At 43.2% G+C, this 27193-nt stretch overlaps 1 protein-coding gene across 4 annotated transcripts in view; it reads right to left on the bottom strand.

Annotated features, from left to right (window-relative positions):
* Positions 1 to 7310: 7310 nt before the first annotated feature.
* Positions 7311 to 27193, bottom strand: part of PAX3 (paired box 3) — a 93236-nt gene continuing 73353 nt past the window's right edge. For 3 of the 4 annotated variants that reach the window (XM_045775323.1, XM_087867148.1, XM_045775322.1), the window contains exons 6-9: positions 26300 to 26465; positions 25227 to 25441; positions 8061 to 8307; positions 7534 to 7568 (exon numbers count right to left, since the gene is read on the bottom strand). In XM_045775323.1, the coding sequence (XP_045631279.1) occupies positions 7534 to 7568; positions 8061 to 8307; positions 25227 to 25441; positions 26300 to 26465 (663 nt within the window). Of the gene's footprint in view, positions 7378 to 7533; positions 7569 to 8060; positions 8308 to 25226; positions 25442 to 26299; positions 26466 to 27193 lie in introns of those variants that run through there. The other variant, XM_045775321.1, reaches the window with a different exon arrangement.

Genomic DNA, 27193 nt, shown 5'->3' on the forward strand with positions numbered 1-27193 from the left:
TGAAATTCTCTCCCTCTGCTCCTCCCCCCAACTCACGCACATGCTCTCTCTCAAATAAATAAATAAAATCTTTTAAAAAAATCCTTCTCCAAATTTCCAAATTCAAGTATAGCAACTGTTTTCTGTTGATGGATACAAAACCATGATGGCCTGAGACCCTAATGCTTCCTTGAGGGCTCCCAGCCTGCCACTGGGCTTTTAGGAACAGTTTATCCCTCAAGCAGACTCCTACTGTTCCAAGCCAGAAAGAAGTCATTGGTTTCCTACAAGTAAATATAATGTGCAAACGGAAAACTCCACCTCCCCAGATAGCCTTTGACATCCTCTTGCAAAGCCACTTAGTTTCCCATCATCCATACCTACACCTACATGTTCTTTACTCTCCATCCCAGAGAGGTTGTGTATTCTCCTTTTCGTAACCAAGAGACCCATGAGAGTGTGTTTGGGAAGCCGGGATGGGTACGGTTTGTCCAAAAGGAGAATTTCAACTTGGAGCTTCAAAAAGAAAAGGAAGAAAGGCATTTCTTTCCCCTTTTTGCTGCTCAAGGTTGAGCACAGAGATCTGGGGCCCCATCCCCAGCCAAGTGCCCAATTACACACATTTGGATAATTACTAACAATGGATTGTCCCTGTCAGCCTGTAATGAAAGGCAGGGCAGCTTCCAGACCTCCAACAAAGAGCTCTCCACTGATGAAAATGCAGCTGGGCCACTAAGCTTTGGCATCATGCCCCTACCAAGCTTTTGGGGGTCTGCTTAGAAAGGCGATAATCATACATATGTGCTCCTTCTCCCCCCAGTTTCTTCTCGGGTCTCTTAGGTGGAAAGTCTCTCAATCCATTTTTAAGGAAAAAAATAAATGCCCCATTTAACCTAATCTCATATCCTTTGAACTCTATAAACTGGGGATTCCCAGAAGGCTCTGGCTGCGGACCAGTCTTACTGGAGAGTCTGGGAGGCCCAGCCCCTGACTGACCTCCCTGGCCTCTTTTGTCTGGCAGCCCCACAGCTGGCATCATACAAACAGGGAACCCACAGGCTCTTTGGAACCACATCTGCCCCCGTAACTTCCTGCTTATCCTTAGATATTCTGCTCCAGGGTCACTTCCTCTGAAAAGTGTTCCAATGTCTTCTCTTCTTGTGTTTCCATACCATCCCTTACATATCGCTTTGTCTCCCAACACATTGCTCGCTGATCCAGCTCATTCGGAGCTGGGGTCTTCTAGCAACAGGAGTTGTCTCAACTTCCACTGAAGTCCCACTGCCCAGCATACAGGAGGAGCTCAATACATATCCCACAAATTAATTAATTAGGAAATAGATACCATTGCCTACCTCCCTCACTCTACAAGTGGTAAAAGGAGCTGGCATTTGTGGAGATTCTGTCTGAAGCTCAGGAGCTTGGCTTCCCAGAGTGGGGGGTGCCAGATGAGCAGGGCCAAGAGAAAGCTATGTTTTCAATCCCATGATTAGAACTCTCCCGAATGCTACAGGATCACAAGAGTCTGGGGCACAAGATGTCAACACGCCACTTGGGAAAAGCCCAAGCACTGCTGAATTTCGTGTGGTAGGGTTTTGTAGATGTCCAGCTGGAGATATGATGGGGTCATAACGCAACACCAATCCAACAGTAATTCCACAGATTTCCCCCTCGTGCAGCATCACTCAACTGCTACCTCTCCACATCTTTCCCTCTGGTTCAAGGACTGGTGGAAGATAAGGCTAAGGTGACTCCATGTGCCAGAGTGACTTCTCTCAGCTGTGCTGTGATGAATGACCCTGACCACAACGTCGAGCCCAGAAAACACATCTGCCAGTTCCCTGGTCAAGTGGAGGCAGGCTTCAATCCAGCCAAAGGCTTCTCTTTGAGCTCTCGCTTGATCAATCCTCCCTGTGCCCATGTCCCTGGATTCTGAGTCACAGGTCTGGGTAGGTCCAGACACTGGGGTATTTTATAATGAGTGAGTTTATAATTAGAACCATGTTCTCAGCAATCAACCAACTGGCTCTTTCCCTGCCTCGCGCCATCTAAATCAGTCAGAAACACGAGAAATATGGCTCTCAAGTGACTTGTCAGGGCCCCCTGCCTCCCGCTCCTTCCCTAAGGCTTGGTACTAATCCAAGCTCAAGACAATCTCTGTCCCTTTGGTCCTACCCTAACCAGCTAGCTGGGCTCCCACCCCAGGGATCAACGCAATATCAAACTTGTTCACCCCAATTCGCACACCCTTGAGGTCGAGCTCCTTCTTCAGAAGATCATGTCAGGACAGTACAAGAGAGGCACTCTTCATTCATTCATTTATTTATTTAGTCATTTATTCAACAGGCAGGTACTGAGTACTCATTATGGGTCAGACATGGTGCTAGGCTCTTGGGATACAATGGTCAGTGATACCAAAGAGTGGATCTATGAGAGAGAGACTAGCTTGTATCACCAGCATTTGACAAGAAGCCGGAGCCTAGGTCTGTTTTTTCCCTTCTCTCATATATCATCCAACACTGATTCGGGACCCGTGAGTGCTGGCCTAGGGCTGAGGCTGGCCTTGTGGATCACTTTGCATCAACACTGCCACTTGTCGCTTGCTTTGCTCCTCAGTGTTTGACACCAGCTCTCCTTATCCGTAAATGATCAAACACCAAAAATCATTTATTTACTCAGAATGATTGAGGCCCAAGCCTTTGTCCCCAAACAGATTTCCTTTCTATAGACATCTTGGTTCTGGTTCCATGTGGTGATTACGTAGTTTGAGGATCGAGTCTTCCGTGGTATGTTTGCACGAAGGACATCAATTAATCCATCCCCTCCCCCATTTAAGACTCTTCCTGAACCCCACAGCCGTGAGCCAATGACCTTGTCCTTTGTGCTGTTTCTGTTGCCAGCACTAATGAAGATCCCTGCTAACATAGGATGTTCCCCCAAATATCCAGGTGTGTGTGAAAATATCTTTCCAAATGGGGCCAAAAAAATATGTTGGTGTCCATCACGGATGTGAAATATGAGACCTATTCCTAGGACAATGGCTGCCCAGGAAGGAATCACTCAGCAATTGACATTAGTACATCCATGATTTAATAATTTTAAGTTCTAATCTTTAGTTTTTACTTTTAAGTTTTCCAACTAAGTTGTATAATTATATGGACAAAGGCAAACCCCTCTACACAGAGTCAGGTTCAAGCTCAGTTGAATGCTAGAGGCCACTTGTCCCAGGGAATAAGAGCAAGACTCTGACAGGGGGGGAGTCAGGACTGGAGGGTGGGGGGAGTCAAGTCCTCATTCCTCTGGAGATAGATTAGATACAAACCAAAAAAAAAAAGTCAAGGAAAAATTGATCTACAGAGATTTTCAACATGGGAGATATGAACTGAGCAAGAGATCTCAGAGACATACAGAAATAAGGGCATAAAGAAATAGATCAAAAAGAGATATGAGCAGGGGCGCCTGGGTGGCATAGCGGTTAAGCGTCTGCCTTCGGCTCAGGGCGTGATCCCGGCGATCTGGGATTGAGCCCCACATCAGGCTCTTCTGCTATGAGCGTGCTTCTTCCTCTCCCACTCCCCCTGCTTGTGTTCCCTCTCTCGCTGGCTGTCTCTCTCTCTGTCGAATAAATAAATAAAATCTTTTAAAAAAAAAAAAAAGAGAGAGAGATGAGCAGGGCACCTGGGTGGCTCAGTCTGTTAAGGGTCTGCCTTTGGCTCAGGTCGTGATCCCGCCGTCCTGGGATCGAGCCCCGCATCGGGCTCCCTGCTCATCGGGTACTCTGCTTCTCCCTCTGCACACACCCCCCCCCGGCTCATACATGGTCTCTCTCCCTCTCTCTCAAATAAAATCTTTATAAAAGAGAGAGCGCTGAGCCACACATGCCAAATTCTGAGATTGGGGGAGAGGGAAATTGACCTGGAAGATCGGTTTCTGTTGTGTGATGCCAGGTCCTGGACGCATTGCTCTCTCAGACTGGGAGTGAATTATTTTCCGTAGTACCTGCTTTCAACTTGAGTTCGGCATGAGGCTAGGTTGATATAATGAAGTGAGTGTCGCCAGCAGGACTCGGAAAGGTAAAATGAAGACCCGTTCTGCCCCCAGGCTGAGCGGAAGTCAAAGCCTGCTTCTACTATTTCTGACTGTGTATGACCTCGACCCAACTCATGAACAACTCTGGACCTCAGTCCATTCATCTGTCGTTTGGGGCTAATAAGGCCCACCTCACAGGACTAAACAAGATAACAAAAGTGTTTGGTAAAGATTACCTTCCTTTCCTCTTCTTAAAATATTTTTGGAATAGATAATCGTCGGAAAAAGAGCAACATGTTTGACTGGAAGGATGAGCGTGTGAGCTAAGAACACCTAACACATTTAAAGAACTTGGAAATTTTACCTGCGGCCCTTCAAGTCCTTGGGGTTTTAAACAGGCATGCTTTATTTTTTTTTTTAAGATTTATTTATTTATTTGACAGAGACAGTCAGCGACAGAGGGAACACAAGCAGGGGGAGTGGGAGAGGAAGAAGCAGGCTCATAGCAGAGGAGCCTGATGTGGGGCTCGATCCCATAACGCCGGGATCATGCCCTGAGCCGAAGGCAGACGCTTAACCACTGTGCCACCCAGGCGCCCCTAAACAGACATGCTTTAGATCAGGACTGACGAGCAGAACTTTCTGCAATGATGGAAATGCTCCAGCTCTACCCTGCCCGATACCACAGCTTCTGCCCACATGTGGCTATTGCCCCCTCGAGATGCAGCTAGTGCACCCACGGGACTGATTTCTTAGTTCTGTGTACTTCTAACTACTGTAAATTTAAATAGCCATACGTGGCTAGCTGCTTACTGAATTGAACAGCGCTCCTTCTTTCTGCGTCTTTGACTATACGGTTCTCCCGCACTAGTCGGGACTTGGGGAGCAAAAGAGTGCGTATAAGCACGTAGGCTCTGGAATCAGTCTGCCTGGAATCAAATCCCAGCTCGCCGCTGGCTGATCTCGCGTAAGCACATTATGCCTCGGTTTCCTCATCCGTGAAAGAGGAATGTCAATGACAACAACACCTGCCTATAGAATAAATGGGTTAATGCAAGTAAGAGCCTCAAAGGGCATTGTGCTTATTTACTCGACAAAAGCAGTCCTCGTGCTTTATTGCGACTGTGCATTTACTCGCCTGGCCTACCCACTAGGCTACAAGCATTGCCATAACACCAGTGCCAAGCACCACACCTGGTACACTTGGACTCTCAATAAATAAGTGTTCAAAAAAATATTGAAGGGGGGGCGCCTGGGTAGCGCAGTCGCTAAGCGTCCGCCTTCGGCTCAGGGCGTGATCCTGGCGTTCCGGCATCGAGTCCCACATCGGGCTCCTCCGCTGGGAGCCTGCTTCTTCCTCTCCCACTCCCCCTGCTGTGTTCCCTCTCTCGCTGGCTGTCTCTATCTCTGTCAAATAAATAAATAAAATCTTTAAAAAAAAATAAAATAAAATAAAAAATAAAAAAATATTGAAGGGACAGAGGGAGGGAGGGAAGTCTAGAAGGAAGGGGGAAGGAGGAGGAAGAAAGAATGAATGACAGAAGCAGTAATGTTTTCCATGAAGAGTGAAGAGAGCTTCTAAAATAAAATGAATGACAAAATTTGAAAGCTTTCCAGAAGAATTTCAGTGGCGATGACGACTGGAGATGAAGACAGAGAAGGTACCTGGGGGAAGACATACTCCCACGATGACAGTGAGGGGATTTGACAGCTCAGAGAACCACGGAGAGAGAAAAGTGGACTTAGGGGTCTTGTTAATACCACATCCACAAAAACAAAAGCTTCCATCATTTAAAAAGTGTGTTCAACCGAGCTTCTTCAGCAGAACACGACTGTGGGGTGCGTGACCCTCTCTGTGGAGGTTACAGTCTAGTCCAGAAGGGCCGTGGGCAGCGAGGCCTGTTTGTTGGTTTTCCATATGCAAGTTTTATTACTGCTACCATTCACCGGTTCCCCAAAAAAGCAGTGTTGGGCAAGTTTTCATAACTGTTTATTCATTATAAATAGTAAATATTTACTGCACTTTTTACATGAAAGACATTTTTACAACACATTGTTGTTGGCTGAGGCTGCAACACAAAGATGGTACTTCTCGTGACCCATCGCCCTCTACGACCAACGCATGAACTAACCAGGAACTACGTCTAGTCTCGCTACCCCACTATGTCATCGTTCTTAACTCTAAAGGGAATGTATCTGTGCCTACCTCGTTCATGGTTCCAAGAAGAGAAAGAAATAAATAACACTGCCTTCCACCTCCTCGTTCCTCTTAACAGCTCGAAAAAGCAAATTTATTGACATTCTAAAATGTCACCCCACAAACGTATGTAAACCTCAGTTCCTATAATCGTTCCCTATCGGATATCCTTGTATAATTTAAAAGTACATGAGAGCCACGTGGACACTTCTGCTCTTGCCCTGCCTTTCATAGAAAAGAGAAGAATGTAAACGTCGTCGTTGTAAAAGCACGATTCTCGAACACGGTCTCTAGTCAAAAGGAGCAAGCCGGCTGTTGGTTGTCCATTAAATGGCGAACGTCATGCCTCCTACCGCAATGAATCATGGGCTGCGAAAATAAAGCACCTGCAAAAATATAGTTCTGGTTCTGTTTCTACGGCCCTGGCCATGGCCAAAGCATCCGTGAGGTACACAGTATTGCACACCGATAAGCAGCTGTGGGAATGCTCGTCACTTCCTCTCCACCGCACCCCTCCCCCACCCCCGGCCAGGTTGGCTTCAAAATGAAAATGAACTGGGACAATGTCACCTACCTCTCCCCACACCGAGAAAGAAAACAAACTTTTTCTTCCCGTTATCCCATATCCTGTCCGCAAGGCTGTCCGCCCCCGGGGACATTTATTGACAACTGGGTTACAAATGAGGATAAGATCACAAATAATTTATTTGGGAGGTCCTTTACATCTAGTCTAACTTCCTAAAAAATGGTGCCATGGATTTTTTATATCCATTTCCAGTGTGTAAGAAAGTCAAGGATTCCTCCATTCCTGCTTCGTTACGCGAGCAGTTTTAAAACTGTATGAGTGTCAGCACTGAACATCAAACACGTGCTACTTTAGAGTACTTTCCAACTATAGTTTAGAACATTCTGCTTGCCTGAACCAGTCCAGATAAATCTCACACACAGGGACATACGCGCACGCACGCGCACACACACACGCGCACACACGCACACACACACACAGATGGAATGTTTTAGCTCCTTGATCATCAGCACTAAAGAGTCGGGGTACTTGTTGTGTAACCATGTTAAATCATTGCCTTAAAATGTTGCATTTGTCTTTTCACCGTTCCAGGCCTTCCTTTCTTCCACTGCTTTTGTCCAATACGTTCAAAAGAATTTGAAACCAACTACTGGAGGAAAAATAATCAATCACTCTTCTTCGTCTCCTGGCGAGACTGCCCCCCAAAAAGGTGATTTTTTTTTTTTTTTCTGAGAAGATTCTTCATGTGTAGGCTGTGGAGACCGGAAACAGGGCCAGTTTTAGCTCCAAGTGGACAGTTCACTTAGGCGATATCTGGCTTGAGATAATGAAAGGCACCTGTAAGGAAACACACGTAGCTTTTTAGGTCACGCTAGGACAATTCACAGCAAGGGGCAAAATCAGCTACAGGCTGACAATGTCATATTTAATACCCTGGTATCAAAGGATCGAGACTAATATTTTTATTCCTGAGACAAGTTTGACACAAGTCTGCGTCCTCGGGATTATAGCCCATATGATCCTTGAGTTGACCTCATTAAGAACATGTGTTTCTAATGCCAGGGGTTATTTCATTTTGGCCAACCCCTGTGTTTTACCTAGTGCCAATCAGCCTTCACATCGCGGCAATTAATAACCGCAAGATGTTGTTGACATAGTTAAGAAAATAACGATAGAAGGGAGCCCTTGCTGGAACAGTCGGCGGGCTTTGCCACGAAACTGATACTGGGATGTCAGGCCTAACCCTGCCGCCGCCGCCCCTTTCTTAAGGAAGGGTTGAGATTTTTCATCTTGTCAGGAGTCATGAGCCCCAGAGAGACCAAGGCTTACTTTGTCCATACTGCCCATACTGGTAGCCTGTGACAGGGTCCATACTGTAGCCCGTGGTGCTATAGGTGGGTGGACAGTAGGACTGAGATGTTGGCAGACTGTCCAAGCTCTTCATATGGTCTAGTCTCTGACTGCAGCTGGCCGACACCGTGGTGGTAGGTTCCAGGCCCCCGGTGAGAGGGGAGAGAGCATAATCGGTCTGGGGCTGATGGGGTACGCCACCGTGGTTGGTCAGGAGTCCCATTACCTACAATAAACAGGCAGATTGGGAGGAAGTAAGAATGCAGAGAGGACCAGATCATAGCTGAGAGCCGAGAGGATAACTAGAAAAGTCCCATTTTTATTTCTTCGGAAATCTGCGGGGACAGGGCTGTCCAGAAGACGCCGACCACAGCGCAAAGGGCCACGGACACAGCATCATGCCCAGTGAGAACATCTGATGGAGGTTTCAGAAAAAGGAAAGGCGGGGAGGGAGCAGGGGGGAGGGAGGGAAAAGAAAAAGAGGTGGAAAGAGAGCCTCACCATGCCCCTAGCGATAAAATTGGACTAGAATTTCAAAGAAGGGGAAAGAAATGAGGGACAGAAGGACAGAGGGAGAAATCGTATCTGTTCATACAGTACACTGGCTAGTCACATGCTACATCTGGAAGCTTCACATGTGATTTTAAACAGACATTAGTTTTTTTTTTTTTAAAGTTCAACGGATTGGAGTGAAATTCTTTTCGTGCATTTTAGGATGCCTATGTCTATTCTCATAGCGTTCCCTCTCAAGAAAGTTCCTCTCCCTACCTAGGCCATCCTTAAGTACTCAGAGATAATTACTCCCTCCCCGATGCTCCCTAGTGCTTTACTCATCCCTCCCACGGTGCAGTCATGACTTTGGTCACCTGCTCTGAATTATGAGAGTTTTGAGGGCCATAACCTACTCACCTTTATAGTCTTAGTGTCTAACACGGTACCTGATACATGTTAGGTACTGAAGGAAGGAAGGAGGGAGGGAGAGAAAGAGGGAGGAGAGGAGGAAGGAAGGAAGGAAGGAAGGAAGGAAGGAAGGAAGGAAGGAAGGAAGGAAGGAAGGAAGGGAGGGAGGGAGGGAGAGAGGGAGGGAGGGAGGGAGGGAGGGAAGAAGGGGAGGGGGGCAAACAACTCTCCAAGTACCTGCCTCCGTTCCCTGCCTTTACATTTCTTATCTAAACATTTCATATATAAAAAGACGTTAAAAGAAAAGCCCGAAATGCACGCATGTTCTAAAAATTCTGTTCAGTTTTGTAAATAACCCTGGAGAGCCGGAGAACTTTTAAAAGAAAAACAACAACCACCACCTTGTGATGACAGAACTTTCAGATCGCACGGGGAAGTGTTTCGCGAACTCAAGCTCGCTGACCCTTACAGCTTCTGGTGATGGAAGTCAAGTGGCGAATTAATTTGGCAGCTGGAAAACTGCAACCGGGGAGTGGGAGTGATTCTTCCCAACTTCACACCATCTAGCGGCAGGGGTCAAGGAACAGGTGCAGGAGAAACCAGGTACTGTGTGCAGAGCCTGTGTGCCAAGTATTTCGGCGTGGGAGCTCACAACCACACACAGGGCCGTAATCTCCCTGTTGTGTTTGAGGGACTTTGACACATAGGGCAGTTAAAGTGACAGATAAGAGGAGAGGGTGGCGGTGAGCCCCAAGCCGTGACTCTGGCCTCATGCTGTCCACCCAGGTAATTCAGGCCAAGGAATCCTGGATGGAGGGGTTCCAACAAGGTGGGAGACAGGGGCTAGCCTGGCATCCCAGAAAAGACATCTTAAATTAGATTCAGAAACCAACGACGCCACAGTCCCCTTCGGGAAGGGTCTGCATCATCCTGCTATCTAAACAAAATCTTCTTGAAATGCAGCTTTCAACTGATCTACGGTCAATTAGCCCCAAGAGACAAAAGTGGGGGCAGGTCTGCTTAACCACCCTCTACGGGTGACCCTTTCTTCCTCTATTTTAACAAGCCACCGATCTCCTCCACCCTGAAGAGCTAATCTATGTTTCCTCGTCTGCCTTTTCGTTTGAGTTGTGCGTGTGAATCTGTGGGAGGTGGGGGGCCAGTGTGTGGAAAGCAACACAGCAACACCCGAATTTTTAAAGATGTTCCAGGGGACCTACGTTTTCCTGAATTATGTGGTGAAACTGCTTTCTAAAAAGCCTTAAAACTACTTACATTCTAAAAAATAATCATGGGTGACAGAACAGCATTTTGTTTTACTGGGGATTCAGAGCTCTGGGAGGGTAGGGAGTCACCAGAATGTGGGGTTCTCACGGCCCTCCCCGACACTGTTTATAGTAAGTTAATTACTTCATTTTCTCACTTAAAAATCTTGAACATAACCTAGAATGCATTTAAGTTATTTCCTGAATGTTCTTCCACCTACATGGTTTTTTTTTTCTTTTCTTTTCTTTTTTTTTTTTTTTTGCCTTTGAGTTTGTATAGAAGATTTTACAGTACCTCTATATGGATACAATTTTTTAAAAGCTATTGATGTACTAATTTATTAAGTATTTTATTTCAGCCCAAATTATGCAGGCATGTCTACTAGAAGAAAAGGATCTAAAACAGAGGTTGCTCAGTGCCAAGCCTACCCCTTTCAAATCAGGGGTATCTCTTTGTGGACTAGCCCAGGAGCAAGAATGGATGGGGAAAATAAAAACATGACAAATGTGACCATGAAAGGGAGATAATGACATAGGGCACAAATATTTTATTGCAAATAAACTGGGCTGAGTAAAAACACACACTTAGCAAAAGCAATTTTGTAGTTATATTAACCTGGAGAACAAAAAACATCCAATGGAACCAGATAAAATGGAATTATATTTAGATTAATAGCATCTTTCATGAAAATACTTACTTGAAACCTAGTTAATATTGTATCACTTTAAGGGAGAACTGGAATACTCAATACACAATTACAGTCAAAGAGCAAACTGTTATTCAAAACATGCACACACTCCCACGAGCCATCTGTACGTTTTTGTGATAAACTTATTTTTTCATCCTCTGCCATATATTTTTTCTTTGCATTAACTTTGAAAGCAGTAATAATTTTGTCCATGGGAGAACACCATGAAGATCCCAAAAGAGAAGAAATGAGTCCTTCCTGCAAGCAAAATTCAGCTTATGGTTCATGGCACAACTTTTGGCAGTTGCTGAATTAGAAAATACTTTAGGACAAGATTTAAATCTAAGACCTAGAAATAGATCTCCTGGAGGATGGACAAGACACAGTAGGATCTGTCAGAGCCATATTCCAGGGCAACAGAAATACAGTCCCTTAAGGTTCCAGGACACAGTGTCCTAAAGACATTGCAGAGCATGACTCAGTCAGGAGGGATGACTGCTGCGTGAAGGAAACAGGAGTAATCCACGCTGGGTCTTCCTTTCAGTATTGGCCTGTGTCCCCCACAAAAAGCCAGTGTCAGTTTCCGCTTGAGCAAAAGCCCTTAGCTCAGCAGCCCAGTACCTGCAGTGGCTAACATGAAAACTGAAAAAGGACCAGAGACCCACCATCTTTGCTCCCTTTGACTTCCCCAATAGAGCCAAGAGACAGACATTCTCCCACAAGTTCTTATTTCCACTGTGATGGTCACATACTGTCCTCATGATTTCTCTCTCAAGAATTGTATAAGGATGGATAAGAGGAACTAATATTTTCCTACAGGTGGCCCAAAATGGAAATTAACAAATAATTGGAAACTAACATGATTTATTTTAATACTTCACATGTAGAAAACTTGAGAAATATACATCTTTTTAGTAACTTCTAATTTAAAAATTGAAAAGGAAATCTGCATTGGAAAATAAAATAGTGAAGGTATCAATACAAAATGCATTACTTTCCCCTAACATAATTTAAAACCTCAAGTCTCTATGGATGGGTCCCATTACACTTTAATGTACATATCTTTAAAAGCCATTTTGTATTTCATGTGGTTCAAGGAAAGCTATGGAAATTTCTTGTTGCTGCATAAAGAAGTTGGTAAACGAACTTCTTAGAACTCCCCCAATATGGTTACGGAATGTCTTCCAGTCATATTTTCTTTCTAAGAATATTCTCGCAATTTCTTTTATACACGCTTTTCCTACAGCAATTTGTCATTCAAAGCCTAAAATAAAATCTTCATTTGTTGTAAAATGGGTTTTTTCCCCCCTCATAGCAAGCTGTTTCTATGACAGGACTAGCATTTTTGCCTGATTTTTTTTTTTTTAATTTGGGGTTGAGGAAAGCATAATTATGCCTGGCTCTCACAAACAATTTCAAAGAAAAATAAATAAACTCAGGGACATTCATTTCTGTCTACGGAACACCAACCACACTCTTACTAAATGCCAGATAAGTCCAAGAGATGCAATGACCAAGAAGAATTTTTCTGTAATAAAGATCTCTGTTCTGTCCCACTGGGAAGGGGTGTAGGAGAACGATTTCACAAGGAGTACAACTCCTAGGTGAGGCACCTGAAAAAACAACTATTCAGTATATTTCTAAATAGTTACCTCCAAAAACACTTCCCCTTTTTGTGGATAACCTTTTTTAAAAAATCCAAAGCCTTAGAATCGTGTGCCAACCCTTGCACAGATCCTTGCATCATTTGAATTATTAGAGACATTTTCGAAAGATCTCTTTAAGGTCATTCTCAAGTTTCAGAATTCCAAATAGGTTGTTTCTATCTTGATCGGAAGATTATATGGTTCAGGAAAAAAACACTCTTTACAATGGCTTCATGCCGTATTTCCCTTGAATTAATTTTTCTATTGGAAGATTATATATAAAAGATAAAAACTACGGGCCAAATGAAGATTTACGTTTGAAACAATGAATCTGGAAAATATTTGTCTTAGCCTAAGTGTTATGGTTTTGCCGTCAGTTGAAAGGGCTCAGAGCTAATCAGAAACCTCAAATGATTTAGCAAATTATGGTGTACATCTCGCGTGTCGTTTTTCCTTAGTAGGAATCCTGGTTCGTGTCTGTACTTTCTTTTTTGTTCTTAAGTAATCAGATATTCTTGTGATTGTGAAATACAGTTACGTATGATAGGACGGGCTTTTTTTCCCAGCTTCTACCTTCCCCTCCAAAACTGTGTATACTGACTGTATATATTCTTAATTTGGATATAATGTATTTTCAAAACCAAACAAAAATACTCAAATGTCTAAATGGGGTTTTTGTTGTTGTTGTTGTTGTTGTTTTGGCTACACAGACGCTGCAGGAGTCATCTGATGGTTAAATTTCAGTGACTGTATCTTGGAGCCTGCAAAAGCCTAAATTTGAACAACTGAGAACCAGAACATTGCCTTCAGATTCAAATGCCTTAGGAATGATCCTGCAGTTGATTAGAATCTAAATAATTAGATTTTTTGGCCCTGTCTGTTTAAAAGCTGTAAGAGGGAAGTTGCCCGAGGGCAGAAGTTTCTTTAAGGTAAGTATGGTGACCTTCCCACCCACACCCACAGTTACGGCAAGGGCATGCCTGACCTTTCCTTACCTAACCAGATAGAAAACCAGTGTTTGTAAAATGTCCAGCTGAACACACCCTTATTTTTTATTTTACTCCTTAGCTTACATGTTGCAAGTAGCTATGTTTAATGCATGATTCAAGAGTCTGAATGCCAGACGTCCGTGGCTCCTATGCTACCTGCACTTCTAAGTTTTATTTGTAAAGAACGCAGTCAGTACCATCTCAGATAAACTCTGATAGATGTGATTTAATCTCCAGCCCTATGACCAATCACAGAATAACTTTTATTTCCTCGATTCTTTAGAGTACCTATTTCTCAATAGAGCTAAGCTGTTAAATTGAAAGCAATATCCTTTAGGCACTGCTGACTAAACCACAGATCCAGGCAAAGACTCAGCATAGAAATGGCGTGCAATAATGACACGTACACACACACACACACACACACACACACACACGTCTTGTTTACGTCTAGCCAACGATAATCGTGTCCATCTATTATCAATAAAATAAAGCCCATTAAGAAAAAGCTTATTCCACCCAAATGAAAAAGGATGCCAGTTAACAGAGTTGGTATCTGACTATGTTAGACCCACCATGGGTCATAATAAAATTCTCATATGTTTTAATTCATTTACGCATGCCTGCATTTAATATGCTTTGTGACCATGTCTACAATTAATATGATTTATGAGAAAAGAACATGTGCAATATTGGGGGTGGGGGGGGAAGAGCATCGACTTTTTTTCTTCTATGAATGAAAAATATAACAAAACGGCTCAAGGAAAATCGTTGGCTGTTAGCATATTAAGATGGACTGACAGAGCCCTGAGTAAACTTGAGGGAGTTAATGATATCCTCTTATCTGACCCTGACACATTTGCAGCATGTAATTTACAGAAGCTCTGTCCAGGGAATCTTGACAAATGCTCCTAACGATGTCAGGGCAATGTTCCATTCTAATGGAAAACAGATGTGGGTCAGATACCCTCATTCATCACTTAACACAGAGTCTCAAACTCTCTCTGGGAGGAATGGCATTACCTGCTGTTAACTCTCCCCACCACCACAGCAGCCCTCCAAAAGGTAAGCGCTCAAACCCATCACCACTTCAAAACCCTGCCTGAACACGTGACTGTGGAAAATCAAACATATATCTTGGTTTAATTTCATGACGACTTCAGGACATGTTTGCTAAATATTAATTGACCCTCTGGGACCTGGGATTCCGAATCTAGAAAGGGAAAAGCTCTACACTTGGGCATCCCACAGTACTTCAGGGAGATGGATTAAAACTTCATCCCTAATTGCCCATAAAGTCAACCTGCATCCAAGGAACTGCGGGGCTCATTCACCCTCGTGACCACTCCTGCGTGCACCTTAACTGCCCAGCTCTAACATTCACGCACACACAAGAAAACTTAAAACAGACTAGAAGTCCACGCTGGCTTTTAGAAAGACGGTCCTAAACTCTGCCCCTCTGAAACAAAGGATGTTGGGCTACACTGTATTCTCTTTCCCCCGAGATTTTCCCTTCCACCAACACGCTAACAACACGGGGGACAGGTACTCCAACCTACTAAGGGAGGAAAACAGTGGCCCATCTCAACAAGGACATCTCTTCTTTCTTCCAGACCATGTGTGATGTAGGCAAATTTTTCTATGGCTGCCCAAAGTCAAGGTCATAAGACTCCATCTACTAAATGCCCAAGATTACAGAAGAGAAGGTTCCCTATCCTTCTCTTCATGGGAAAGAAGGTATGTTCTCAGGGTAGAGGAGAGAGTCAACTGATAAGACAAGTGATACTAATTTAATGAGTAGATGTCAAGAAGGCTATTTCTATTAACCATGGGAAAGCAGAGGACAGCCTTGCAAAAGTCTAAGAATGAATATATCCTTTAGGAAATGTGTTCTGGCCTGTTTCACAGGCTTTGTGGTAAGGCAGGATAAGCATCCATCCAAGATGCAGGGAAATTTGCAGTAACTCTACAGATAGGGGACGTCTGAGAATACAGTCTTCCAAGAACCAGAAGCTACTACCCCACTAAGCTAAAATCCTATGTACCTCGATTCCCTCCCTTACCCAATTCCAGGGATGCTGAGCCAACAAAGATGTTGTGTTGCTTTTCTACTGAAAATTTTCTTACGTCCTTGATCACAAGGTGGACGGTGGCTGTGTCTCCTTATCGCACAGGAAACTGATGTTTATGCTGGAAACATCCAGGGTCCACAGTGAAACCACTTACATAGTTCTTTGAGCTACAGAAACTAAATCTGCTCCTACAGGTCTTGACCAAATAGTGTCTTTGTAATTTAGTGATTAAAAGAATATTCCCCAATTGGTAGCTCAAAATTACTTGGTTAGATTGTCCCTTATTTTCTAAGATCTTTCCATTGTACCTGTTGTCTTAGCTGCCTCTATTCTTTACTGAAGAGAGAAGCATAGCTTTTATCAGATTCGCTTACCTTTAAGGCATCCAGTACCACAGAATCTGGCTGTAGATTTTTTAAAAACGTGTCCATGTCGATATTGTATTTCAGTAAATCGAAGTGAGACTAAGAAAAGGAAACCATCAGGATAACCCTGTTCTTTCCCCACCTCTAGGCCCATGGAATAAAGGACGGTTGGCTCGTATTCTTACTGTAGTGAGTTTTTATGTTATTGTTATCTGAATTTCTCAAACGAAACCGAGTTGTGTACATTGCACTTCTGGGGCCTGCTGTATCTTAGGTACGTGACAATTCCTGCATTCGGAATGGACAGAACAACTGAAAACCCTCCACTCCACCAAGAACCTGCCTTTCTTTTGATATGACTCAGTTTCCACCTTTGCCTTCTTTGGCAGGGACAAAGTTTTTGGTTTTTGTCGGAGGCTCATGGGTTATTTTGGAGTAAACAGTAGTGAAAGCCCCGTTGAATTCATATTATTGCTTCATAAAAAGCATTTCCAAATTTCCAAAGTACTGCGCTTCTCAGCCGAGCTCTACTGGACAATTTTTTGTTATTGTTATCTTCCCTGTTTAACAGGAAAATGGAACAGAAGCGAAGATAGTGTAAGCAACTTGCCCGAAGACACACAGCTAGCAAGTGGCTGATTCGTTTTGAAATCTGGTGCTTTTGACCTCGAGGCTCCTTCTTTAGATCAATGAGCTACACCCACACTGCGATCGAGTCACTAAACAGGAGTTCTTTCCTTTATTTACGCCCTTCTCTCCCTATCTAAACGTTAGTAAGCAGCTCACAGCTTCTTCTTTAAAATTACTCTTCCACCTGCTAAGTTTTTAGACAGAGAGGGGTACAATGTGTGGAAGGAGAAGATAACATCAGACATTACATAGAAAGAAGATTCACTCATGAAAAAAAAAATCAAGGGAAGCATTTTAGACATGAACAAATCGTGAGCGGATTTCTACCCGTGTTTTCTCTTATTCTCCTAGGAAATGTTCCGCAAAACTTGGTAGTTTGATACTCAACAGAAGGGCTCCATAGTTAAATCAGAGAACACGGAGTGAAACAAACATGTTTCTATACTGCAAGACTTGTCAGAGCCTTTAGTAGGCTGATGTGCCCTGGGACTTTGGAAGACAAAGGGATATAATTTGGAACATGTATCAAATTGTTGATTCAGAATCCATTTCCCCAAACCACCTTTCAAGGAGCCCACTACGGGGAAGAAACCTTTATGATGAGGCACTGCCTGATTCCTGAATGTTCCAAGATGATTAGGACCTAGTACCACTCCTCTAGAAGTGAAGAGGGGAATGCATACATTATCAGATAATACAGCGTGGTACGTGGTACGTGTGTTCACAAGGTACAGACACACCAGTGGACCTCAACAGAGGCAAAAAGAAAAAATTCTGCCTGCAAGAGTCATGACAGAGTTGCCACCAATCTAGAAATTTTCCTGTGGAGTCACACACACACACAGAGGCCCAGCGCTGCAGGCGATTTTTAAATCCAGAGTTTAATTAGATTTTTTTAATGCAAGCTGCCCAAAATGAGACCTCAGTTTTTTGTGAGGTAAGAAGATAAGTTATTTCTTGAAATAATGCCTGCCTCCTTCATTAGTTCAGTGCCGGGGACAGGCTGCCATCCTGTCACAGGTAGGAAATATTCCCTTCCAGGTGGAACTCCTACCCTGGGAGTCTGCAAAATGCACTGTCTCACAACTGCCCATCGTTCTCGTTGACCAGCGGGAACAGTGCAATCACTAACCTCAGAAACTCTAGTTCACTGAACTCTAGCTAAATGTCAAGAGTGATTTTTAAAAATTATACTGTACATTGAAAAATACACACCTCTGATGAGACCCAGACTGTTTTGCAGAAACAGATTTCTTTAGAAAAAAAGAAAACAAAAAATAGTACACAACTAATGAGTAAATCCAGTCTTCTGTGTCTGCAGTACAAAGCACACATTCAGCCCCTAATTGAATAAATATGCAAGTATTCAGATTTCTGTAGATATTGCCATTTTGCAAATGCAGTAATAAATTAAAAGCTTTACATTGCATTCCAACCACATATAAAGGCTTGATTCAGACCATTGGCCTCACACTAGAATCCAGCATGGCTTTCCTGTGCTTTAACTGACTACAAAGAAAAACTTTTTATTCTAGTAGCTTAGTTATAGACCCAGCAATCACACTCAATTTTTTTTCTCCCCTAAAAGTTAAAGGAATTCAAATGGGCCCCCAAACCACGGGGTTGTTGCATTTGATTTGTCCAATGTATGGGGGAAAGTCACTGATGGAGTTTCTCTTTAAATCAATTCAGCAGACACACAAAAAAATGTAATTCAGCAAGAAAGGTTTGTTTGTGGCTCATTTCAGTGAGATGATGTAAGATTCAGTCATTGATGCTGCTCCCTCCCTTCTTTAAAAAAAGGAGATTTGGGCCAAGTAGTTGTTTCTTGCAAAATTCTCCCAATCTGTAACTAACTCAAGACGCTGCGGCCAGAGCTGACATAAACCAGGGCTCGCCTCCTCTTCTTTAAGGGGAGCAACCACAGCCTTCGGAGAAAAACCAAAGGCACCGGGTCAATTACAGCCTGCACTGATTCAACAAATGGATTAGCAGCAATGTTTTCACCGCGCAGCAGAGCATCGCGAAAACCTAGCATGGCAGAGTGGAAACATGCGAATGGTCCCCAGTTATTCTGCTGTAGCTGAAATGGGCTCATTTATGATCATAAACATCCTGGAGCCTTCGTAAACACGTGAGGCTCCTGCAGCCCTAGTTTTGAGCTCATGGGCTGCTTCAGAAGTGAAACCGAAGGAGGCTCAAGCTTTGGAGGGACTGCCACTTTTGCATGGAATGTCTCTCTGTCCGAGCTTTGTTTGACACCCAACCAATCTCTCTAATCAAAATCACTCCATTTTCCTCCACAGGTGAATTTCTGGAAAGTGTCAAGGGAAGGAAGTGCCTCTGTTGGGAAACGGGCTGGTGGCAGGCCACCTGCTTGTCTGGTTCTGCGCAATGATAAAGGAGGGCTGAGGGTGCCGAGTCTGCAACCTGTGTGTGAAATGGACAAAACAAATGGCCTGGCATCGAGCCGCTTCTGCATGTGTGCCCAAAAGCAGCCAGAAAAATAGCTCTCCTGAAACAGGAGCCAGCCCCGCCACCAGGGTAAATCTTACCGCTTTGCCATGGACCGGCAGTACAAGAAAAGGTCAAGCAATTACCACGCCACAGTGAAAAAGATTTCTCCTTCTATGCGACCGAAAAGTACCCATCACAACCGTTCTTAATGACGATACCGCCTCCACGGAACAAGCTGATCCCGTAGTAAGCCCTTATTCCCTCGCGGGACAAAGAACAACCATCATCTTGCCTTGGAGCTAAGGAATCTGAGATCGTTGTGAACACTGCGGTGCAGAAAATGACAAGCAAAATCAAAAGCAGTCTTGAGTTTCGTGTACACCTATTAACACTTAAATGCTTCTCCCTAATAAGTGTCGGGATTAACAAATGTTTGTCAAAAGAAACTGTGCGGAGCAATTGAAATCTGATTTGAAATGGAACCACGACGGTCTAATACATATATGCATGAAATGAAGAAGCATCCTAATAAAGCGTGGCTGCCACGAAATATGCAATTTACATACATTACACACTAATAATCTCAATTTTAATATTATTCTTTAAAAGCAACTGGATGGCTGGTTGAGTTGAAGGTTTTCCTTTGTAAAATGTGGCTAAGAACAAAAGTTGATCCCGGTTGTCCTCCGCCATTAACCACAGTCTCGTTAGTGCCACGATCTATCTGCTCTTTCTTGGGTCCATCCCATTCCCCACAGAGCCATGGTCCTGCAACCAGACGGAACAGATGCATGGTCCACGGGCTTGATGAGATGTGCAGACCTGTGCTTTGTTCCTGAGGTGTGGAGCCGCGAGCAAACATTCAAGCGTTTTTAAGCCTGGTACACAGGCTTTGCGAGAATTTTTTTCTTTCCTCAGTAGATTATCCATGAAATAAGACAGGTGTACTGGTTATTCAATTAAATCTTATCCAAGACCTGGACGAAAATTTGAAATGAGGCCTCTAAGCACAGCTCTTACCGTAGGGATTTATTAATAACAGTTAAACGTTCCTCAAAACAAAACTTTTTTTTGTAGTTTCAGCCCATTTTCTTATTTTGTCGTTGGTTTCACTCGTAAATCAGAAACGAAAATCTGCCCATCTGCTCTAAACATAAAATGTGTTCATAATAATCCAGATTTATGCCAAATGTATTTTTAAGTATTGCCGAATTGAGAGAGTACTCAAAATTTATGGCCTCTGAGGTTGCAAAGAGGACTTCCTCTTTTTAAGGAGGAAAATGCTTAAAATGAACGTAGGAAAGGCTCAGAAAGCTTCTTGGATATCAAATGGCTCCGTAGGAAAAAAAAAATGTCAATGATATAAGAGTAAATGAATCAAAACCATATGGATCAAATTTTCCCTAAAATACACAGTTTGAAAAATTAAGGAGGAAAAGTGCTTGGCAAAATGTGTTTTAGGTTTTACCAAACCCAAAACATTTGAAGAATCATTTGCAATGGTTGATGAACCCTAAATGCAGCCAAGTTGGCCCATTTTTGTATACAACAGAACAGTAAAAAAAAAAAAAAAAAAAGCTTTCTAGAAATCATGTAACCCCACTGATACTGTATTTCACTCAAGAAATCATTCGAAGCTGTTACCAAAAACTATGGCGATTACAGCCATGGGATGGGGGTGTGGCACGAAATGATAAAAGTTTGTTAAATTAATTGGCCTTGTTTTGGGGGTTTGGTTCTGTGTGGGGGAGCAGTAAGGGTAGTGTTTCTTGCAAAGGGAAGTTAATTGGAAGAACATGGGCCAAATGTTAATTAGTCTCATGTCTTAAGCATGTGGTAGGATTTCCCTGGCGCTCTGTATTCCAAGTCAGCATTCCTTCTTCTCTCCTCCATGTGCAGCAAGGTGCTGGGAACGTGCCATCTGGGTCTGGAGGGGAAATACTGGTCTCTATTTCCCTGTGTTCTTTCTGTATGGTCCCCACACCAGGAGAACACAACCTTTACATAGAAGGCTGCTACTGCAGGGGAAAGCCCTCGCTAGAGTGACTTGAATGGTCTTCTCGGAGGCTGTTTGTCATTCAGTGTAAGAAGCCCCATCTCCTACAAGGGTTACATGGTTCAGACGAAATGCAATTCAGAGACAGCAAAAAAGGTTGAGGTCATAGCCTATCTCCTCTGTCACCCATCCCTGGGACTCTTGTCTCAGATTCCCCCAACAGATCAGTCTCCGGAAGAATGTAAAGGCAACCCGTCCATTTGGTGAAGCCTTTGGACAATGCCTGCAGGAAAATCAGGTCAAATATCAGTGCCGGAGCCTATGGAAGACTCACTAAGCCGTTTCACTTCTTCGGCAAGCGAAATGTGTCATTTGAGTTTATACGAGAATTAGTAACAACTGGAAGAGAGAGAGATTTGGATCTTAAGTCCTCAGCTGCTCACCCTGCCGTTTAGATGATTGTTCTGCAGTGGTCTCAGTTTTTCCACCAAAAAAATGGCCATATTTTTCAGATGTAGTTACTGAATCCCTTGGAACAAGATAAACTTGAGGAAGGGTATTGCCCCAAGTTTCTAAAAGGTTTTGTCAATATCCTGATCTTTTGTCAAATAACATGTGGGTCTATTGCTGCTCAAATCTGACCAGCTGGACAGGTGTGGTCTTCCCGAGTCACTGTTTCACACCTGTCCCTCATGAGGCTGAGATCCTCCCTGAGAAAAGCGCTGAGGGCGTTTAAGAAATACCCTTGGGCTGATAGCTCTGATTCCAAGCTTTGGAGGAATCTTGGCTTGAGGGAGCAGTTATGTCCGAGACTCCGGAAGATAACCAACTAACAGACACAGACACACAGAGAAACAATTCTCATGAGATCCAAGTCTGAATGGCCAGCACCACTAGGAAGAAAGTCAAATGCAATGCACACATTATTTTGAACATGTCAAACAGCCTCCACTAAAAAAATCTACAGTGAACCCACTGAAATAACTCAAAAGCCTTTAAATCAATTTCATGTAAGTTACTTGGTGGCGGGAAAGACCAATGCTGAAATGTAAAGATGGAAAGAAAACAACATGCAAAGCTATATACACTATTATCTCAATTATACTTTTTTTAAAGGCATAAGACCCAAAAGAGCGGGAAGGCAATATGTAAAAATATTAACAGCGGTTCCCCGGGGGAATTTCTTTTTTCTACTCTGGAGCCACTTAAAAAAATTTTTTTTCCATTTATTGTAGAAAATGGACAATAACCATGTGGGTTACAATAACCATGCAGTACCTTTACTACCAAGGGAAGGTAAAAGATTGATAGGAAAGTGTGTAAAGCAAAAATGCAGGTAAAGAGCATATTAGCAAAAAGAGTGTCACTTAACCTGAACCCAAAAGCTTAGAAAAACTCATCTCTACTAAATGATTTTAAGATGTGATGAAAGCCCCCTGCCTCTATTTATCATGAAACCTGTCCCTCTCTGCCCGACCATGTGCTCTCATGGGGACGATCCTAGTCTAGGAGCCAAGGGTCCCACGTTCCAGCCCCAACTCTCTCTCTAGTGCCTGGTGGTCTTCAGCAGGCCTCAAGCTCTCTGAGCCTTGCCTGATTCGTCTGCATATTAGATGTCCAGAGAGAAGCAGAGGAAGTAGAGGAGAAAAGGAAGAAGAAAAATGGTAGAATTACTTCCTTTTTGAATATTGTATGATCCAATATAGTAATAAGCACTTCTATATAATCAGCAGTGGGACTGAAGGGCCTTTCTTTTCTCTCTCCTTTAGTTAACAGGTAAACCAGGCTGTTCGAAGTGGGCTCTTATCTTCGAATTTTCTTTAGGATATTCCTAATAAAGCCAGACAACCAAAAGTCGGGTTAGTCCCCCTTGCTTAAATAGAGGCAATGCTGAGAAGTGATAAACCCCAAGGCTCTAGAAATCCTAGTTTTCATTTCCATTTCTCCTACTCTGTTGTTTTTAAAATATGTTTGGCATGATTCTGGTCCGCTCATCGTCTTTTGTTCCCCGACTCTGCCTAAAGAAATAAGGAAGGACTTCATTATATTATCTGTCCCCTTTCTAACTCACTGAGGACGCTGCAAGTACTAAGACAATTCGGATTCCTAGTGGTGGTTTCAGGAGGAAAGATGTGGTAGAAACGCAAAATCTCCGGGATATGTACAGAGGAATAAGTAAGGAATTAACATAATACATAAGAGCATAATAAAGAAATACAGGAAGAGTTGCCTGTGGAATTTTCCATTGCTTGATATTGGAATGATTCCCACCCTACTGCCAACTCTGGAATCATCAAATCAAAGATGAACAGTTTCAAGACTGTGTCAGTGATTCCAGTGACATAATTCTAATAGAATAGAAGAGAGTCAAGCAGAATACACTTACTAGAACATACAAGCTCATACGCTTGCAAGAAACTAGGACTACCAGTTCGAGAATACAGATTCGTGTCATTATTTCTGTTCTGACTGAACACAAAAGAAATGCCAGGGGAGTCCTGGGTCTCACCTTGCAGAAGCAGTCAGGGTTAGTTTACTTTTTATGAAAACTTTCAACCCAGTCATGTTCGAAAAAGCCCTGCTATGGTCCCAAACGACTGATGTTAAAAACCGCAGAGATAACTACTTCTGACGTTCCCTCTAAACTGCGGAAGAAGCTTCTATGCTATAAATCTGGGCATTCTAAAGAGGAATCTACTAATTTAAGTCCATGATTTTCATGCAAAATCACATTCACAAATGCCAGCCCTTGGAAATTAAATTTATTAAAGTCCTGTAGGAAGGCACGTTCATTGTTTTCATGTTGTTATTTTTCGGCCGAGGTTTAAAGCCACCTCTTATTTCTTATCCCAGGATGTGCTATAGGAATCTATGAAACTTAATTACATTGACTGTTACAAAAAAGGATTTATGAACTTTTGCCTTTAGGCAGAAATGTTTATTTCATTGCCTTTGCTATTCATTCTTTTCAACTCCAACGGCTTTGAACTTTTCAGCTGCTCAGAGTTATCACCGTTGTGCAGAGCCCAGGAACTGCACTCCCAAGACGCAAACCACAAGTTGAAGAAAACGAAGAAGGCAAAGATATAGGAGTCGTTATTTTGGCCACCCTTTGTGCCATTAAAATCTCATTTTCTGCCTATTAGAATGCCCTCTTGGTGCTTAGGCAGCGGTGATAGTCGGTGATTAGTGTGTAATTGAGTATAATTGTCTTTTCACTTTTCATTTCTGTCATTCTGAGCTTCTCTCTGTTTTTCTAACCACCAAGAGGAAAAAGGGGGTTAAGAAAAGATAAAGCTGTTAAAACTCTCACTCCCGGCCCTGAAGAGATTCTCGATCGCAATTATAGATTGCAACCCCTTTGTGACATTTCTCCAAATTTAGTGGGCAACTATCCTCGCCACCTGGGCCAAGAGCTCTCTAATAAAATCAAGCGATCTGTATTTAAACAACTGCTAATAATGTCAACCTCAGACAGATGCCACATGGAGGAAATTTATCCAACCCTCTGACATGCAATTATCAAGGCAATTTATTAATATGATCTCTCAAAAAAGGCTCTTAGTCCAATGCAAATTAGAAAAACAATTACAACATTCAAATATCTATATATTCCCAAAGTAGCAGTAATTCTCCTAATTTGTGCATTTATAACTCATTCATCCCAGAGCTCTGGAGTCATCAGCTGGTCTCTCTCCACACAACTCTCCTGCTTCCTCTCCAGTTGTTTTATAAAAGCTTTGGTGTTTTCCTGTTAGGTGCTTTTGTTCACAACCAGATCAGCTGATCAAATACCTTTTTTTTAAAAAAACAAACAAACAAAAAATGTGTGTGAGCTTCTGACCCAAAGCTCAGAACTAGCGAGTGGAGTTGACCACCGCCTTGACAACGAGGCATAAACACAGAATCTCCCTGATTCCATTAATAATCACTTGGGTTGTAAGTCCAAGCTACAACTTTTGATACAGCCCGTAGGAAGGGTGGAGAGAAAGGAAACCAGAAAACTGAAATCATGTGGCTTGTATAAAGAATACATTATGGTTTAAATTTGGCAATTCATTATATGACCGCCTCGGGGAATTGACTGTTTGGTTCTGGTATACAGCAAATCGTCTGTCTGGAAACACGGGACTGACCTGAGGTGAAAGGCCATTGCCAATGGCGGGGTTCATGGGGTTGGAGGGCCCAGACGGAGGCACAAAGCTGTCTGTATAGCTGGAAAATCCATGCCTGGTGCTGGGGAGGCAGTAGGCAGAGCTGCTGTCTGGGTTCGAAGGAATAGTGCTTTGGTGTACGGTGCTCGGAGGAAGCGGCTGAGGTCTGTGAACAGTGCTGCTGGGATCCGACACGGCTGCAATGAAGAAGACGGTCAGCGCTAAGGCTCCCTGCAGGCCCCCAGCAAAAGTGCAGGGCAAAAGTGCACATCCCCAAGCCCCCAGGAGTATCCATGGCTCAGACCAAACGTGAATTTCAAACTGCATTTCTTAACATGCATATAGAACCAATCATAACCCATATAGCTACGTCTCTGCACCGAAGTGCAAGGACGTAACTTATGTATATACTTTCAGGGCATACTCACCCAGAACACGAACGCAGAAATCACATGAGCAATGAGAATGAGCCCATTCTGGTAGTGAGCGTTATGAATCAGTGTAAGAATTAACCAGTGTCAGAATCTCAAGTCTCGCATTTCATATCAAATACACTTTCAAAGCACTGAAATGTTAGCGTGGAATGCCTGCAATGCTATCTTTCATAATCCCAAATAATTCAGTCTTCTCACTGCTCCCATTCACCTCTCTGTGCCATCCAATAGTGACCTGATCAAAGCTTACCTTTGCTCTATGACCACTAGAGTTAGTAACCGTCACAGACCCTCCGTGAATCCCCGACGGCAGTGTCAATGTACAAGTAAAATTTGAACCAAGGAAAAGCAAATGGCATATTTATTTAGGAAAGTTCTTTGGTTTGGTTTCATCGTTTTGTTTCATTTTAAAATACTGAAACAGTACTATAACACAGTTCATCTAGAAAGATCCAACTATGTCACCAAACAATGTTTCTGAAATGGGACAGGTACCTTCAGGACAACCTGATATAAGGTCATTAACACACAAGCAGCAATAATGTCAGCATTGAGGAAGATTTCCCAGCAGCTGAGAAAGCAATGGGGAGTTCTCTGTTAACCCCTCGACTCCCTCCATACCTTGTGGAATAGCTGTGGGCTGGTAAGATGTCTCCGACAGCTGGTATGTTGGCAGGGTCGGCATGGCAGTGGGAGGGAATCCCCCCGGAATGAGATGGTTGAAGGCCATCAGCTGATTGGCCCCAGCTTGCTTCCTCCATCTCGCACGGCGGTTGCTAAACCAAACCTATGGATTTAATTTAAAATTTGAGGATTTCACTGATGAAATAAGAGTACATTCTTAATGAATTTTTCATGCTAAAACAGATTAAAGGCCCCTTACTGACAGGGCAAATAGATGCAAGAGCCCTCCACCTTCTGTGTTGTATTGTCAGGGGAGAAAGGAGAGTGAAATGTCAGGGGTCAGGAAAGGGGCTTCCTGAACCTTCCATGGTCCTGCAGAGCCCCCCACAAACCCCGGGATGACCACAGGCAGGGATGACTGAGCAGGAGTGGCAATCACAGGAGCTCCCCACGGTCACCGTCACCAGCACCTATCCACCTTTATCTATGACAGCACTGTAGGGAGGATGTATGAACCTCCTTGACCCGTACGTGACGTATGTCCTAACTGGGTCTTGCCTATCACACTAACTTAGAGTTTAATAATTTTATCAGTCTGTTTTTGCATTTCTATGGTCATTACGGGCATAGCTCCTATATCGTCATATAAATTAACCAGAAGGAGAAATGGAGCCCTTTTATCACCCCTTTCAAAGTTGAGACATTGCTCTGATCTTAATGGAAATAAATGCCAAAGAGGTGAGTATTTCAAGAAATGAAAACATTTTATCTAAGAAGATCCCTTAAATAATTCGTGTATCATTTCTTTCTACCGCAGCTTTAAACACCTATAATACTCTGTTCCGAGAACTACGATAAGCAGGTACATTCAGAAAAAACTGGTGTAATGTA

Source organism: Ursus americanus, chromosome 1 (genome assembly GCF_024610735.1).
Source record: "Ursus americanus isolate L20-20 chromosome 1, mUrsAme1.1.p, whole genome shotgun sequence".
Lineage (NCBI taxonomy): Eukaryota > Metazoa > Chordata > Mammalia > Carnivora > Ursidae > Ursus > Ursus americanus.